General features: G+C 49.6%; 1 protein-coding gene across 5 annotated transcripts in view; it reads right to left on the reverse strand.

Moving 5' to 3' along the window:
* The window catches only part of NLRP2 (NLR family pyrin domain containing 2), a 30443-nt gene that overhangs the window by 2095 nt on the left and 11123 nt on the right, over nt 1-17225 (reverse strand). For 3 of the 5 annotated variants that reach the window (XM_030819629.1, XM_030819626.1, XM_030819624.1), the window contains 7 exons: nt 15342-16910; nt 13550-13720; nt 12469-12633; nt 8568-8738; nt 8093-8263; nt 4274-4444; nt 931-1101 (listed from right to left, as the gene is read on the reverse strand). In XM_030819629.1, coding sequence (XP_030675489.1) covers nt 931-1101; nt 4274-4444; nt 8093-8263; nt 8568-8738; nt 12469-12633; nt 13550-13720; nt 15342-16910 — 2589 coding nt within the window. Of the gene's footprint in view, nt 1-930; nt 1102-4273; nt 4445-8092; nt 8264-8567; nt 8739-12468; nt 12634-13549; nt 13721-15341; nt 16915-17225 lie in introns of all 5 variants that reach the window. The other 2 variants (XM_030819628.1, XM_030819625.1) reach the window with 2 other exon arrangements.

Consider the following 17225-nt stretch of genomic DNA (forward strand, 5'->3'; position numbering starts at 1 on the left):
TATTTTGAGCCAGCAGTAGAGTATATTGCTTGTGAGAATTTCTGGAAGTTCCCACACTCCTAGGAAGGGGCTTCTTGGTTCTTTGACGCCATGGTATCGAAATACAACTCAGGCCGGGTGCAGTGACTCATGCCTATAATCCCAGCACTTTGGGACGCTGAGGTGGGCAAATCACCAAGCTCAAGAGTTCGAGAGCACCCTGGCCAACATGGCAAAACCCTGTCTCTACTAAAAATACAAAAATTAGCTGGGTGTGGTGGTGCATGCCTGTAATCCCAGCTACTTGGGAGGCTGAAGCATGAGAATAGCTTGAACCTGGGAGGTGGAGGTTGCAGTTAGCAACCATTGCAACCCAGCCTGGGCAACAGAGTGAGACTCCATCTCAGGAAAAAAAAAAAAAAAAAAAAAAGGAAAAGCAAAACAAAACAAAACCCCAAAACCCTGATAAAATGCAACAAACAAAACGCAGCCCAGTGACAACTGGCTCTCATGAGCAGGTACACAGCAGCCGTGGCTGGTGCAATGGCTCATGCTTATAAACCTAGTACTCAGGAACGGAGGCAGAAGGATTGCTTGAGCCCAGGAGCTGGAGCTAGCCTGCAGCGAGCCATCATTGTGCTGCTGGACTCCAGCCTGGGGAACATAGTGAGTTCTTGCCTCGAAGAAATAAAGGGCTGGGTACGGTAGCTCATGCCTGTAATCCCAGCACTTTGGGAGGCCGAGGCAGGCGGATCACCTGAGGTCAGGAGTTTGAGACCAGCCTGACCAACATGGTGAAACCCCGTCTCTACTAAAAATACAGAAATTGGCTGGGTGTGGTGGCGGGAACCTGTAATCCAGCTACCAGATCAGTCTCCTACAGCAGGTCCATGTCATTATGCTTCCCCTAAACCTGCCGCTCTGGAGAAAGCCTGATGGGGAAGTAAATACCTGAGTGTCTGAAGGGTGCCATTGGGACGTGTCAAGGTTTCAAACAGCATCTTCACTCCACTAGACCCCAAGGGATTCTGACCCAGGTCCAGAGTGACGAGGCTCTGGTTGCAGCTGAGGGCAGAGCAGAGGTCTTCACAACTGAACGGAGGGATGGAACATCCCCACAACCTGGGGAAACACAGAAATCAACACGTTAATTTGGCCGATGCTGATCGATGCCCTCCTATAAGCCAAGCCCCCCCTCGGGTGTTGGGGATCTGCATGACCAACAGAAGTCTCAGGCTGGGCGTGGGGGCTCACGCCTGTAATCCCAGCACTTTGGGAGGCCAAGGTGGATGGATCATCTGAGGTCAGGAGTTCAAGACCAGCCTAACACGTTAAAACCCTGTCTCTACTAAAAGTACAAAAGTTAGCTGGGCGTGGTGGCGGGCACCTGTAATCCCAGCTACTCGGAAGGCTGAGGCAGAATTGCTTGAACCCGGGAGGCAGAGGTTGCAGTGAGCCGAGATCACGCCATTGCACTCCAGCCTGGGTGACAGAGTGAGACTCAGTCTCAAAAAAAAACAACAACAACAACAACAAAGTCTCCGCCCTCAGGGCTCATCTGCTAATAGGAAAATATGGAGGTGATGAGGGGTTATGAAGGACAAGGGGTACAGGGAATAACTGGGGGTTCTAGCTACAGTGGTTGGAGGTGATGGGGTGAAGGGACCAAGTCATAGAGCTCAGGGGGAGTTCTCCAGGCAGAGAAATAGCTTGTGCAGAGGCCCTGAAGATGCATGTGATTGACACGTAAAATAGAACATCCAGGCAGCGGGCAGGAGTGAGCCAGGGAGGATTGTCAAGATGAGGTCATAGGTAAGCGGTGGCCAGCTCACAGAAGACGGCGAGGCCGTCGTCAATATAGGATTTTACCTAGATTGACATAGGGAAGCACTGAGGCTTTTGAGCAGAGAGGTTAAATAACTTCCGTCTTTAAAGTTATTCTTAGAGACAGTCTCGCTCTATTGCCAAGGCTGGAGTGCTGTGGCATGATCTCAGCTCACTGTAACCTCTGCCTCCTGAATTCACGCAGTTCTCGTGCCTCCCAATAGATGAGATTATAGCTATGTGCCACCACGCCCGGCTAATTTTTGTGGTTTTAGTAGAGACAGGGTTTCACCACGTTGGCCAGGCTGGTCTACGAACTCCTGACCTTAGGTGATGCACCTGCCTTGGCCTCCCAAAGTGCTGGAATTACAGGCATGAGCCACTGCACCCGGTCACTTTTTTTGTTTTTTGAAAAAAGTTCTCAGTCAGTTGCCCAGGCTGGAGTGTGGTAACACCATCTTGGTTCACTGCAGCCTTGACCTCCTGGGCCGTCCAGCAACTCAAACTTTTTGCTCCTCTACATGTGTCAGTGAGTGATTCAAAGCGCCTTTGTTTTTTTTTTTTTTTTTTTTTTTTTTTTTTTTTTTTTGAGACAGGATCTCACGGTCACACAGGCTGGAGTGAAGTGGCATGATCTCAGTTCACTGTAACTTCTTCCTCCCAGGCTCAAGTGGTCCTCCCACCTCAGCCTCCTGAGTAACTGGGAGCAGAGGTACACAGCCACGCTCAGCTAATTTTTGTACTTTTAGTAGAGACAGGGTTTCATTGTGTTGGCCAGGCTGTTTTTTTTGTTTTGTTTTGTTTTTGTTTTTTTTTTGAGACAGAGTCTCGCTGTCGCCCAGGCTGGAGTGCAGTGGCGCGATCTCGGCTCACTGCAGGCTCCGCCCCCCCGGGGTTCATGCCATTCTCCTGCCTCAGCCTCCTGAGTAGCTGGGACTACAGGCGCCTGCCACCGCGCCCGGTTAATTTTTTGTATTTTTAGTAGAGACGGGGTTTCACCATGTTAGCCAGGATGGTCTCGATCTCCTGACCTCGTGATCCGCCCACCTTGGCCTCCCAAAGTGCTGGGATTACAGGCATGAGCCACCTTGCCCAGCTGGAGTCAAATTCTTTTAAGATTCCCTCCCCGGGCAGGATTCCAGGTTCGAGTGCATTTGACTGTAGGTAACTCACAAGGGATTTGTAAGATAGCCAAGTTGAGACCACTCACCTGCTGATAGAGCCAGCATTTTCTGGCACGATGTCCAATTCCTACCCCTTTTTTTTTTTTTTTTTTTTTTTCCTGAGATGGAGTCTTGCTCTTGTCGCCCAGGATGGAGTATAGTGACAGGATCTCAGCTCACTGCAACCTCCGCCTCCAGGGTTCAAGTGATTCTCCTGCCTCAGCCTCCCAAGTAGCTGGGATTAAAGGCACCTACTGGCTGGGCACGGTGGCTCTCGCCTGTAATCCCAGCACTTCGAGAGGCCAAGGTGGGAGGATCACCTGAGGTCGGGAGGTCGAGACCAGCTTGACCAACATGGAGAAACCCCGTCTCTACTAAAAATACAAAATGAGCTGGGTGTGGTGGCGTATGCCTGTTTATTTCTAGCTACTCGGGAAGCTAAGGCAGGAGAATCACTTGAACCCAGGAGGTGGAGGTTGCAGTGAGCCAAGATCGCGCCACTGCACTCCAGCCTGGGCAACAAGAGTGAAATTGTCTCAAAAAAAAAAAAAAGAGGCACCCACTACTACACTCGGCTAATTCTTACATTTTTAGTAGAGAGAGAGTTTCACCAGGTTGGCCAGGCTGGTCTTGAACTCCTGACCTCAAGTGATCCGCCCACTTCGGCCTCCCAAAGTGCTGGGATTACAGGTGTGAGCCACCGTGCCGGGCGCAATTCCTACCTCTCAGACTGTGGGGTGCTGGGCAGTGGCTTTGGGCTGAATGGCTTGAGCACTGTATCCTTAACATTTCACAGGTGTTCTTTGCATGACACAGACTAGAACTTACACATAGGGCCGGGCGCAGTGGCTCACGCCTGTAATCCCAGCACTTTGGGAGGCCGAGATGGGCAGATCACCTGAGGTCAGGAGTTTGAGATGAACCTTCAACATGGCGAAACCCTGTCTCTACTAAAAATACAAACATTAGCTGGGCGTGGTGGCGGGCGCCTGTAATCCCAGCTACTCGGGAGGCTGAGGCAGGAGAATCGCTTGAATCCGGGAGGCGGATGTTGCAGTGAGCCAAGATCACGCCATTGCCCTCCAGCCTATGTGACAAGAGCAAAACTTCGCCTCAAGAAAAAAACAACAAACAAAAAACTCAGACATAGACTAGAACTTATTCCTTTAACCATCCTAGTGAATGCTCAATTGACTCTATCCAAGTCCTGTCAATTATATAACTTGGGAGGTTGGCTTCACTGATTCTATTAGCCACAGATTCGATAAGGTATAAGCATAGGAAGTTGAACTTATAAGTTAACTCACCACAGACATTTCAAGTTGCACAGTGGTTTCCTCAAAGCCTCGCACAGGAGTTTCACTCCGATAACTCCTATGTGATTCAGCCCCAGATCCAAACACGATAGGCTTGATTTTTCTTGGAGAAGCTTTGCAAGATCGCAGCAGCCATCGCTAGTTATGTCGCAGTTCCATAGCCTAGAAATCAACCACAGGAAGAAAGAAAACCCGAACCTGTGAGTTCTCAGTGGTGTGATGCACCTTCGACTCTGAGCCGTGGGTTTTAGACACACTTAGAGACAATGGTGACGTGGAAATGGAATCGTGGGTGGCGTGGTGGACAGAAGAATGGCCTCCCCCAAAGATGTCCAAGTCCCAACTCCTGGCACCTGCGAGCAAAAGGGACCTAGAAGATGTGACTGAGCATCTTAAGATGGTTTATATCCTGGTTTATTTGGGTAGGTCCAGCAATCACAGGGATCCTCGTAAGAGGGAGCTGAGCGTCAAAGCCAGCAGGAGGTGACGTGATAAGGGAGCCAGAGCAACGTTTCAGATGCTCTGCTGAAGTTGGAGGAAGGGCCACAAGCCAAGGAATGCAGGTGGCCAACAAGAGTTGAAGTAAAAAAGATTCTCAGCGGGCACGGTGGCTCACTTCAACCTCTGCCTCCTGGGTTCACGCGACTCTTGTGCCCCAGCTTTCCGAGTAGCTGGGATTACAGAGGTGTGTGTGTGTGTGTATGCGTGTGCACGTGCCACCACACCCAGCTAAGTTTTGTATTTTTAGTAGAGACAGGGTTTCCCCATGTTGGCCAGGCTGGTATTGAACTCCCGACCTCAGACGGTCTGCCCACCCTGGCCTCCCTAACGTGCTGGAATTACGATTCTATTTCCTAAATTCAGTTGCTAGAGAGGTAGTGTCTTACAGGCAGAAGACACCAGCTCAGACTCTGACATGTCTGGTACTAGGATCCTAGATATTAACCAACACAGATTATCAGAGATATTTCACCTCAGCTCTGTTTTCTTTCTTCTGTCTCAATAGAGTTCTAAACTTAATTATAATTTGAACTATAATGCCCATTTATCTCTGGGTCCCAAGAGAAGTATACCATTAGCTGAGGGACACAGGACCTGGAAGGACCTTGGAAATAGATGGCAGATTGGAGCCCATGATGACGGAGGAGTGAAAACACACCCCTAAATCTTGAAACTTTATGAATGTATAGAAACTTCCCTTTTTTTTTTTTTTTTTTTTTTTTTTGAGGCAGAGTCTCGCTCTGACGCCCAGGCTGGAGTACAGTGGCACAATCTCGGCTCACTGCAACCTCCACCTCCCGGGTTCAAGCAATTCTCTGCCTCACCCTCCCAAGTAAGCTGGGATTACAGGCATCTGACACCATGCATGGCTAATTTTTGTATTTTTAGTAAAGACAGGGTTTCACCATGTTGGCCAGGCTGGTCTCAAACTCCTGACCTCATGATCCACCTGCCTCGGCCTCCCAAAGACCATAACTGGCCTTCTAGAAACTTCCCTGACTGTGTAATGGAGGAAAACCCACATAAGACTAAAGGGAAGTTGACAACTTAGCAAAATAGGGGCATGGATCAAAAAGTTGAATTGAGGGGGCTGGCACGGTGGCTCACACCTGTAATCCCAGCACTTTGGGAGGCTGAGGTGGGCGGATCACCTGAGGTCAGGAGTTCGAGACCAGCTTGACCAACATGATGAAACCTTATCTCTACTAAAAATACAAAAGTTAGCTGGGTGTGGTAGCATGCACCTTAATCCCTGGGAGGCTGAGGCAGGAGAATCGCTTGAACTCAGGAGGTGGAGGTTGCAGTGAGCTGAGATGGAGCCACTGCATTCCAGCCTGGGCAGCAGAGCAAAACTATTAAAAAAAAAACAACCACCACACCACCCACACACCCACACCCACATATACACACAACCAAAAAAACTAGACATTCATTTGAAGATACAGTTAGTGAGTGGGTGACATCTCACTGCTTGTGGGACTTCATTTTTAGTGTTTCAGGGCCTAGATATAGTGGGTGTGGGAAGAATCCTTTCCTTCTACTCGTCTCCAGCCATGAACTGAATATGTCATTAAATTTAAGTGGGTAGTTTTCAGATGCCAGGTGCATATCCTAGATTAAAGCTACTTTATAGGAAGAGGACAGTTCCTAACTGTTGGAGGTGATGTTAGAGACAAAGAATGCCAGAGATGTATGGCTGGGTGCGGTGGCTCACGCCTGTAATCCCAGCACTTTGGAAGGCCGAGGTGGGAGGATCACAAGGTCAGGAGTTGGAGACCAGCCTGGCCAACATGGTGAAATCCCGTCTCTACTAAAAATACAAAAATTAGCCGGGCGCGGTGGCGGGCACCTGTAGTCCCACCTACTCAGGAGGCTGAGGCAGGAGAATCAACCTCCTTGAAGCCGGAGGTTGCAGTGAGCCTAGATCACGCCATTGCACTCCAGCGTGGGCAAGAGTAAAACTCCATCTTAAAAAAAAAAAAAAAAAAAAAAAAATACCAGAGATGTTAACACAAAATCGAATCTCTGAACGGGCATGAGCCACCATGCCAGGCCCCAGTTCGTTTCTAAAGATTTGTCCTATAATTTTTTTTTTTTTTTTTTTTTTTGAGAGAGTCTTGCTCTATTGGCCAGGACTGGACTGCAGTGGTGCCATCTCAGCTCACTGCAACCTCCACCTCCCGGGTTCAACTGATTCTCCTGCCTTAGCCTCCTGAGTAACTGGGATTACAGACATGTCCCACCATGCCTGGCTAATTTTTGTATTTTTAGTAGAGGGACGATGTTTCACCATGTTGGCCAGGCTGGTCTCAGAACTCATGCCCTCAAGGGATCTGCCTGCTTTGGCCTCCCAAGGTGCTGGGATTATAGGCATGAGCCACTGCGCCAGGCCACATGTCCTGTGATTTTAGTATTAACAGGAGGATCATACTGAGTGTGTAGCTTCCAATAGCTTCCATTGGGAGTCTGAGCCTACACTGGCCCAGAAGACTACCTGATTTGCAAATCATTCGTTAAAAAATCAGTAAATGAATTCCATTTACAACCAATTGCATGCAATTTATGTTACAGTTATAGTTCTAAGAACACAGATTAAGAGAAAAAACAGCATGGGGTGACATGGCTCATGCCTGTAACTCTAGCACTCTGGGAGGCCAAGGCAGGCAGATGTCTTGAGCTCAGGAGTTTGAGACCAGCCTAGGCAACATGGCAAGACCCCATCTCTAAAATATATACATATATAAAGAGGAAAAAAAAAACAACAAACAAACCCTGAAAACCAGCTACATTCTCCAAATCCCTATAGAATATTACTACTACCTACTACTTATACTTTTTTTTTTTTTTTTTTTTTTTTTTTTGAGACGGAGTCTCGCTCTGTCGCCCAGGCTGGAGTGCAGTGGCGCAATCTTGGCTCACTGCAAGCTCCGCCTCCCGGGTTCACGCCATTCTCCTGCCTCAGCCTCCCGAGTAGCTGGGACTACAGGCGCCCGCCACCACGCCCGGCTAATTTTTTTGTATTTTTAGTAGAGACGGGGTTTCACCGCAGTCTCGATCTCCTGATCTTGTGATCTCGTGATCCGCCCGCCTCGGCCTCCCAAAGTGCTAGGATTACAAGCGTGAGCCACCGCGCCCGGCTACTTATACTTTTTTTGTATCATCATCTCCCCAGGTCTCACCAGTTGTCATTAGCATCATGCTTGGGGCATTTAGAGGAATTAAGTGTTCTCATAACCACCCTACTCGAACCCAGAGGTGGGGGGGGTGTGCATATACACCCATGCACACAGGCAGCCAGCACGGACTTACACCAAGGTCTGCAGTTTACACTCGGGGTACCTCAAGCCCTCACACAGAAACTTCACCCCTGTATCCTTGAGGGAGTTCTTGGCCAAGCACAGGTGTGTCAGCTCCCGGCTGACAACCAAGACAGCAGCAAGGTCCTTGCAATTGGCTTCGGTAAGCTGACAGTTTTCCAACCTGCAAAAGAACCACAAATGGCAACACGGTTGACATTTTCAACTTCAACCTTCCTGGCTATCTCCACAAGTGCCAGCATCCAAAAGCCCCTTCTTGTGAACTCCCCACCCTCTCTCATGCACTGGTGATCCTATGAAGGAATAGGAATGAGAGAATAACAAGACTCACAGGCCATCGGCCTGGATCTAAACATGGGAACAGGTGTTCACATCAGCGAGAGGCTCCATACAGCCAAGTCAGGCATGACCATTGGTCGTCTATGGCCCCAGATCGAAAGCACAGCTGCTCTGAAGACAGGACTTACGACAACCTCTGCAGAAAGCACTTGGGGTGTCTCAAAGTTGTGTACAGAAACTTGGCACCCTCATCCAGAAGCTCATTGTCGGAGAGGTTTAAGCACATCAGGGACTGGTTGACTTCAAGGGCCGAGGAGAGATCAGCCCACTGCTGAGTGGTAGCGGAACAAGACACGAGCCTGTGGGAGAAATGGGAACAAAGTCTTTTTTTTTTTTTTTTTTTTTTTTTTTTTTGAGACTGTCTCACTCTTGTTGCCCAGGTGGTGCGATCTCGGCTCACAGCAACCTCTGCCTCCTGGGTTCAAGTGATTCTCCTGCCTCAGCCTCCCGAGTAGCTGGGATTACAGGCATGCACCACCACGCCCGGCTAATTTTGGATTTTTAGTAGAGATGGGGTTTCTCCATGTTGGTCAGACTGGTCTCAAACTCCCAACCTCAGGTGATCCGCCCACCTCGGCCTCCCAAAGTGCTGGGATTACAGGCGTTGAGCCACCGCGGCCGGCGGAACGAGTCATTCTTGAGACTCTAACCATGGAATCGTCTTTGGTTTATATCTCACTGGTTATGTTATACCCAGACTTGAATTATCTGGAGCAGTAGTTGTCAAAGGGTAGTCCCCAAACCAGCGGCATCAACATCACCTAGCAATCAGCTGCAAATACAGAACTTAGTCAATCTGACTCCAACGTTGGATGCAGAGTCCACTAACCTACGTTTCGTTGTTTGGTTTTTTGGAAGGGAGTTATTTATGCTGTGTCGCCCTGGCTGGAATGTAGTGGCGCGATCTCGGCTCACAGCAACCTCTGCCTCCTGGATTCAAGCGATTCTCCCACCTCAGCCTCCCGAGTAGCTGGGACTACAGGAACGTGCCATCTTGCCTGGCTAAGTTTGTATTTTTAGTAGAGATTGGGTTTTACCATGTTGGCCAGGCTGGTCTCAAACTCCTAACTTTGGCCGGGGCGACGGCTCACACCTGTAATCCCAGCACTTTGGGAGGCCAAGGCAGGCAGATCATGAGGTCAGGAGTTTGAGACCATCCTGGCCAACATGGTGAAACCCCGGCTCTACTAAACATACCAAAGTTAGATGGGCGTGGCGACACGTGCCTGTAGTCCCAGCTACTCGGGAGGCTGAGGCAAGAGAATCACTGGAACCCAGGAGGCAGAGGTTACAATGAGCCGAGATCACTCCACTGCACTCTAGCCTGGGCAACAGAGCAAGACTCTGTCTCAATACAAAAAACTCCTGACTTCAAGTGATACACCAGCCTAGGCCTCCCAAAGTACTGGGATTACAGGCATGAGCCACTAACCCACAGTGCCCAGCCCACTAACCTATGTTTCAAGGTGCTCTGTTCATCCAGAAAATGTGTTAGAATACATTCATAAGAAATGAGTGGCTAGGCACAGTGGCTCATGCCTGTAATCCGAGCACTTTGGCAGGCCAAGGCAGGTGGATCATGAGGCCAAGAATTTAAGACCAGCCAGGACAACATGATGAAACCCTGTTTCTCCTAAAAATACAAGAATTAGCTGGGCATGGTGGCACATGGCTGTAATCCCAGCATTTTGGAAGATGGGTGTCACTTGAGGTCAGGAGTTCGAGACCAGCCTGGCCAACATGGTGAAACCCCGGCTGTACTAAATATACCAAAAATTAGCTGGGTGTGGTGGATTGCCTGAGGTCAGGAGTTTGAGACCACCTTGGCCACCAGCATGGTGTAACCCTGTCTCTACTAGAAATACAAAATATTAGAAATACAAGAATACAGCCGGGTGCCTGTAATCCCAGCTACTTGGGAGGCTGACGCAGAAGAATCACTTGAACCCAGGAGGCAGAGGTTGCAGTGAACCAAGATTGTGGCACTGCAGCCTGGGAGACAGAGCAAGACTATATCTCGAGGAAAAAAGAAAGAAATTAGTGACCCAAATCTTCAATTCACCCAATATTCCCCCTCACCCTGCATCCCATTATTCTCATGTAAAAAAGAAAAGAGGGTAATTGTAATGGTTAGTAATGACAGTAGCCACTATTGAATACCTGTGCTTGGATTTGGTTTCATTCAACCTTCAAATACCTGTGAGATGTACAGCATCCTATTCAACTGAGAAGATCCCATTAAGCAGCCTAAGATTGTATCAGTAGAGCCAGAGCAATAAATTTTTTTTCTGTCCTCGAGATGGAGTTTTGCTCTGTTGCCCAGGCTGGAGTGCAATGGCATGATCTTGGCTCACTGCTACCTGTGCCTCCTAGGTTCAAGCAATTCTCTTGCATCAGCCTCCACAAGTAGCTGGGATTACAGGCACGCGCCACCAGGCCCGGCTAATTTTTTTCTATTTTTAGTAGACATGGGGTTTCACCATGTTGGCCAGGCTGGTCTTGAACTCCTGACCTCGTGATCCACCTGCCTTGGCCTCCTAAAGTGCTGGGATTACAGGCATGAGTCACCGCACCCAGCCAAGATTTTTATTTTTTTTTTCTTTTTTGAGACAGTCTCACACTGTTGCCCAGGCTGGAGTGTGGTGGTGTGATCTCAGCTCACTGCAACCTCCGCCTCTCAGGTTCAAATGATTCTCCTGTCTCAGCCTCCTGAGTAGCTGGGACTACAGGCATGTGCCAACATGCCCAGCTAATTTTTGTATTATTAGTAGAGACGGGGTTTCACCATGTTGACCAGGCTGGTCTTGAACTCCTGACATCAAGTGATCCACCCACCTCGGCCTCCCAGGTGTGAGCCACTGTGCCCGGCCCAGGGCAATAATTTGAGGGCAATGACCACGTACTACACCAATGTGGCCAAGTGAGGCTTCATGGAACCCCATGACGCATGACGGTTCTCATCACCTGGGCAGCCACGTGGACAGCTTCCCAAGGGGAGAGCTCTCAAACCAGAGGACTAACAGAAAACGGGCAACTTGATGCTCCTGAAGGGTTCTTGCTTGAAAAATGTCAATAGCTGGTATTCTGAGTCATCATATAGGAGAAGCATGAACCATGAGTGAATGATCTGATAGAAGATAAAGATTCTGGGCTGGGCATGGTGGCTTACGCCCTGCTTTGGGAGGCCGAGGGGGGGGTGGATCACCTGAGGTCATGAGTTCGAGACCAGCCTGGCCAATGTGGTAAAACTCCATCTCTATGAAGAATATAAAAATTAACCAGGTGTGGCGGTGTGCACCTGTAATCCCAGCTACTCAGGAGGCTGAGGCAGGAGAATCACTTGAACCTGGGAGGTGGAGGCTGCAGCGAGCTGAGATCATACCATTGCACTCCAGCCTGGGTGACAGAGAGAGACTCCATCTCAAAAAAAAAAAAAAAAAAAAAAAAGGAAAAGAAAAAACCAGAACCAAAACATAAGGACTCTGGCTGGGCATAGTGGCTCACACCTATAATCCCAGTGCTTTGGGAGCCTCAGGGGGGGCAGGTCACCTGAGGTCATGAGTTCAAGACCAGCCTGGCAACGTGGCAAAACCATCTCTACTAAAAGCACAAAAATTAGCCAGGTGTGGTGGCGGGTGCCTGTGATCCCAGCTACTTGGGAGGCTGAGGCAGCAGAATTACTTGAACCCGGGAGGCAGAGGCTGCAGTGAGCCAAGATCGTGCCATTGCACTTCGGCCTGGGCAACAGACCAAGACTCCATCTGAAGGAAAAAAAAAAAAAAAAAAAAAAAGGAGATAAAGATTCTGGGAGTTTCTTTGGATTCAGGGTCCTCATATATGGTTGTCCAGGTTGTTTACTGCTCAAGGCAAGTAGAAACCCAAGTTCAGCCCATGCTGCATCCTGGGTCATCTGCCCTTAGTACTGTTTCTAGTCAGAATAATGAACTTTTTCTTGTTTATACAAAATTGCCATATAAGCTTGTGGTAGCTGTTTGTATGATGAAGGATTTTAATGATTAAGACATATACCCGAGATATCGCAGGTTACATTCTGGATGTCTCAAGACCTCACACAATGTGGGAAGCATATCATTCTGGTCATTGCCTTGAAGGGTCAGATACGTTACAGTCTTGTGAGCTCGAAGAGCTAGGCAGAGGTTCCGAAGAGCATCAGCTGGGGAAATGTTTTTGAACCTAGGGAAAAGAGAATGAAAGTGAAATCTTGAGTGTACACATCTGTGTCGTACTTCAATAGAAACCAGGGGCTCAATATATTTAAACTTTAGCAACTATTTTTTCCATGTTTAAATTTTTGTCCATCTTTACAGATTTTTTTTTTTTTCTTTGAGATGGAGTCTCACTCTGTTGCCCAGGCTGGAATGCAGTGGCACGATCTTCGCTCACTGCAAAGCAAACTCTGCCTCCTGGATTCAAGCAACTCCTACCCTCAGCATCCGGAGTAGCTGGGATTATAGGCACCTGCCACCACGCCTGGCAAATTTTTGTATTTTTAGTAGAGACAGGGTTTTGCCATCTTGGCCAGGCTGGTCTCGAACTCCTGACCTCAGGTGATCCCCCCGCCTTGGGCCCCCAAAGTGCTGGGATTACAGGCGTGAGCCACTGTGCCTGGCCCCCCGCCTTTTTTTTTTGGAGACAGAGTCTCGCTCTGTCACTCAGGCTGGAGTCCAGTGGCAGGATCTCGGTTCACTGCAACCTCCGCCTCCTGGGTTCAAGGAATTCTCCCGCCTCAGCCTCCTAAGTAGCTGAGATTACAGGTGCCTGTCACCATGCCTGGATAATTTTTGTATTTTTAGTAGAGGCAGAGTTTTGTCATGTTGGCCAGGCTGGTCTCGAACTCCTGACCTCAAGTGATCTGTCTGCCTCAGCCTCCCGAAGTGTTGGAATTACAGGTGTGAACCACTATGCCCAGCCCCTAGAAATTACTTTATATGATTATCCCACAAGACACATTTAAGGACAGGACTCCCTCAATTCCCTGTGTCTTGAGCACTTAAAAGTCTAGGACAGGAATCTGAATATTGCTCCAATGTTAAAATTGTAACATTTTCACACCCTAAGGATTTTAATTCATGAATTAGTTTCTACTTACACCACTCTCTGGAGATGACAGGTGTCAGAAGCTATTTGTTCACACAGGATCCTTACTAGGGAGGCACTGAGAAAGCTATTATTGATTGTTAGACCCATAAGATCCTTATTTGAGCCAAATATGGAACAAAGGTCCGTCCAGAAAGGAAGCACGTGCTCATCATCCTGGGATCTACAGGGAAGAGAAGGGGGTTACATCAAATGTGTGTCCATCACGGCTGAAGTATTTAGGGTTTCTCTGTGCATATACCCCTAACAAATAAGTATAACTGAAAGCTGGACCATTTAATCATTTAGCACCACCATCAGACAACTCAACACCCAAGAAGCATCACAGGAGAAAGAACCTATTCTTCTTACACAAAAATCCAGTAGAGGGTAAAAATAAGTTAAAATGCTAAGCACATCATTGATAAAAGATAGAGAATACAGACCGGGCACGGTGGCTCACACCTGTAATCCTAGCACTTTGTGAGGCTGAGGCGGGTGGATCACCTGAGGTCAGGAGTTCGAGACCTGCCTGGCCAACATGGTGAAACCCCGTCTCTACTAAAAGTACAAAAATTAGCTGGGCATGGTCATGGGTGGCTGTAATCCCAGCTACTTATGAGGCTGAGACAGGAGAATCATTGAACCTGGTGGGGCGGAGGTTGCAGTGAGCCGAGATCGAGCCACTTCACTCCAACCTGGGAAAAAGAGTGAAACGCTGTCTCAAAAAAAAAAAAAAAAAAAAAAAAAAAAAAAAGATTGGGAATATACATATCTATACATATCAATAAGAAATATTCAGGCAGGGTGTGTGGTAGCTCATGCCTGTAATCCCAGTGCTTTGGGAGTTCAAGACCAGCCTGGGCAACATAGTGAGATTCTGTCTTTCCAAAAAAAAAAAAAAAAAAAAAACCCCATGTAAGTTAGCTGGGCATGATGGTTCACACCTAATACCTGTCATCCCAGGTACTCAGGAACTTCACTTGAACCCCGAAGTTTGAGGCTGCAGTGAGCTATGATTGCACCACTGTACCACTGTACTCCAGCCTGAGCAACAGAGCAAGACCCTGTCTTAAAAAAATATATTTGGGCCAGGCATGGTGAATCATGCCTGTAATCCCACTTTGGGAGGCTGAGGCAGGTGGATCACCTGAGGTCAGGAGGAGTTCAAGACCAGACTGGCCAACATGGTGAGATCCCGTCTCTACTGAAAATATAAAAATTAGCCAGGCAAGACAGCGGGTGCCTGTAGTCCCAGCTACTCCGGAGGCTGAGGCAGGAGAATCCGGGAGGCAGAGGTTGCAGTGAGCCAAGATCATGCCACTGCGCTCCAGCCTGGGTGACAGAGCAAGACTCCATCCCAAAAACAAACAAACAAAAGAGTCCAACAAGAGGGAATTCCTGACCCTAAGCCACAGTGCACAGGAGGCTCCGGCCTCTTCCTAAGGGTGCATGGGATGAGGCTAAAGATGGGGCCGGGCGCAGTGGCTCACGCTTGTAATCTCAGCACTTTGGGAGGCCGAGGCGGGCGGATCACGAGGTCAGGAGATCGAGACCATGGTGAAACCCCGTCTCTACTGAAAAGATACAAAAAATTAGCCGGGGGTGGTGGCGGGCGCCTGTAGTCCCAGCTACTTGGAGAGGCTGAGGCAGGAGAATGGCGTGAACCCGGGAGGTGGAGCTTGCAGTGAGCGGAGATTGCGCCACTGCACTCCAGCCTGAGCGACAGAGCGAGACTCCGTCTCAAAAAAAAAAAAAAAAAAGAAAAAAATATGGAACCACTGGTAGACTGAAACGGTTCTTACCTCTCAGCCTCAGCGTCTGATTCAGACACAGTGACATTCTCTGGGAGCTCCGCCTTTATGACCTGCAGTGACATTTTCTGCAGGTTTCGACAGTGCTTGACACAGAATGAAGATGGCACAACGTCTACTGCATTTAAGTGCAGGGATATTTCTTTGAACTGAGCCATCACCTCCTTCACCAGCTCCTCCTCCTGAGACTCGTACAGACAGCCGAGGAGCTCCTTCAGGTCTGTCATCGTTGAATGTCCACCCTTACAACTTACGTCGCATCGCAGCAATTCCTGTTTGATGTCTGGTGAAATCCGGCAGCCAAAAGTGGCCTCCAGCTCCTTGGCTCTCCTCTCATTAGCGAGGCCGAAGGAGTAGTATCCTGCTTGAATCAGGTCGGGGTTCCTCAGTCTTTCTCCTCCGGAAAGCAGCTTCTGTACGTCCCCAATGTCCCAGGCGTGGCCGTCCCTGTCCTCCTCCTCCTCCTTCTCCAGGGCATAGAACAGCGCAGCGAGAAACTGCTGGAAGCTGAGGTGGATGAAGGAGTAGCAGCCTTTCGAGACTGTGTCCTGGCGGAGGATGTGTCCGTCCAGGAACGGGCAGAGGTCGGACTCCTGCACCCCGAGCCTTTCCAGGTCCTCTCGGTGGAGCACAGACATCTGCGCCCACAGCCCCTGCGCGGCCAGGAGGCTCAGCTTCCGCAGCGCGCCCCGCAGCTGTGCGCCCTGCGGGAACCGGCTGCAGAGGAAGCGCAGGAACAGCTCCGTGCGGGTGAGGCAGGTGGGGGCCAGGTCCTCGCCCTTCTCCATCTGCAGCTTCAGAGTCGTGCACACGATCCAGCACACCGCCGGGGCCGAGCCCAGCTGGAACAGGGCCGCGTTGCTCCTCATCAGCTCAAAGGCACGCATGGCTTGGTCCTCGTCTCCAAAGTGTCTCAGGAAATAGGCCCTCCTGTCCTCCTCCAGGAAGCCCTCCACCCTTATGTAGATCGGCTCCTCTGCCAGGAGCCGGAGATCCCTCAGGGCCCGGGACCGCGTGGTGACCAGCAGGCCGGCCTTGGGTAACATACTCCTCTTCAGCAAACTCCCCAGGAGGACCGGCACCGGCTTCTTCTTCTCCCAATCCCCGCAGATGTCCTGGATCAGCGCCCCAGGTGGGGCTCCCAGCTCATCAAAGCCGTCAATCACGAACAAGATTTTCTGTGCTTGGGCTAGGATGTGTGGAATGTCATCCTGCAATTCAGGCCAGTCCCTGAAGACCAGCTCTGCAAAACTGCACGGGCCCAGGCGGCTGAGCTCCCTGCAGCTGAGGTAGAATGCGTATTTGAATTTGTGGGTGAGGTTGTCCTCTGCCCAGTCTAGCATTAGTTTCTGGGCCAGCGTGGTTTTCCCAAGGCCTGCAGGACCGTGCAGCACCACCGTGTAGGAGAAGGGCCCGGGAAGCACCCTGGGGTTGCTGAATGGGATCAGCATCTTGTATCTCTCAGCCATAACCTGGACCTCTTTGCTATCGCCAGGCCAGCTCTTCCACATCTCCCGGAACTTCGTCTTCAATATATACCTGTACCTATTGTCTTTATCATTGGTGAGGAGGGAAGGGAGAGACAGAGGATGCAATCAGTTACCCATAGGGAAAACCAAAATAACAAAATGCCTTGTGTTGGCCGGGCGCGGTGGCTCATGCCTGTAATCCCAGCCCTTTCGGAGGCTGAGGCAGGCAGATCACCTGAGGTTGGGAGTTCAAGACCGACCTGACCAACATGAAGAAACCTTGTCTCTGCTAAAAATAAAACATTAGCCGGTCATGGTGGTGCATGCCTGTAATCCCAGCTACTTGGGAGGCTGAGGCAGGCGAATCGCTTGAACCTGGGAGGCAGAGGTTGCAGTGAGTCGAGAT

Source organism: Nomascus leucogenys, chromosome 10, assembly GCF_006542625.1.
Source record: "Nomascus leucogenys isolate Asia chromosome 10, Asia_NLE_v1, whole genome shotgun sequence".
NCBI lineage: Eukaryota > Metazoa > Chordata > Mammalia > Primates > Hylobatidae > Nomascus > Nomascus leucogenys.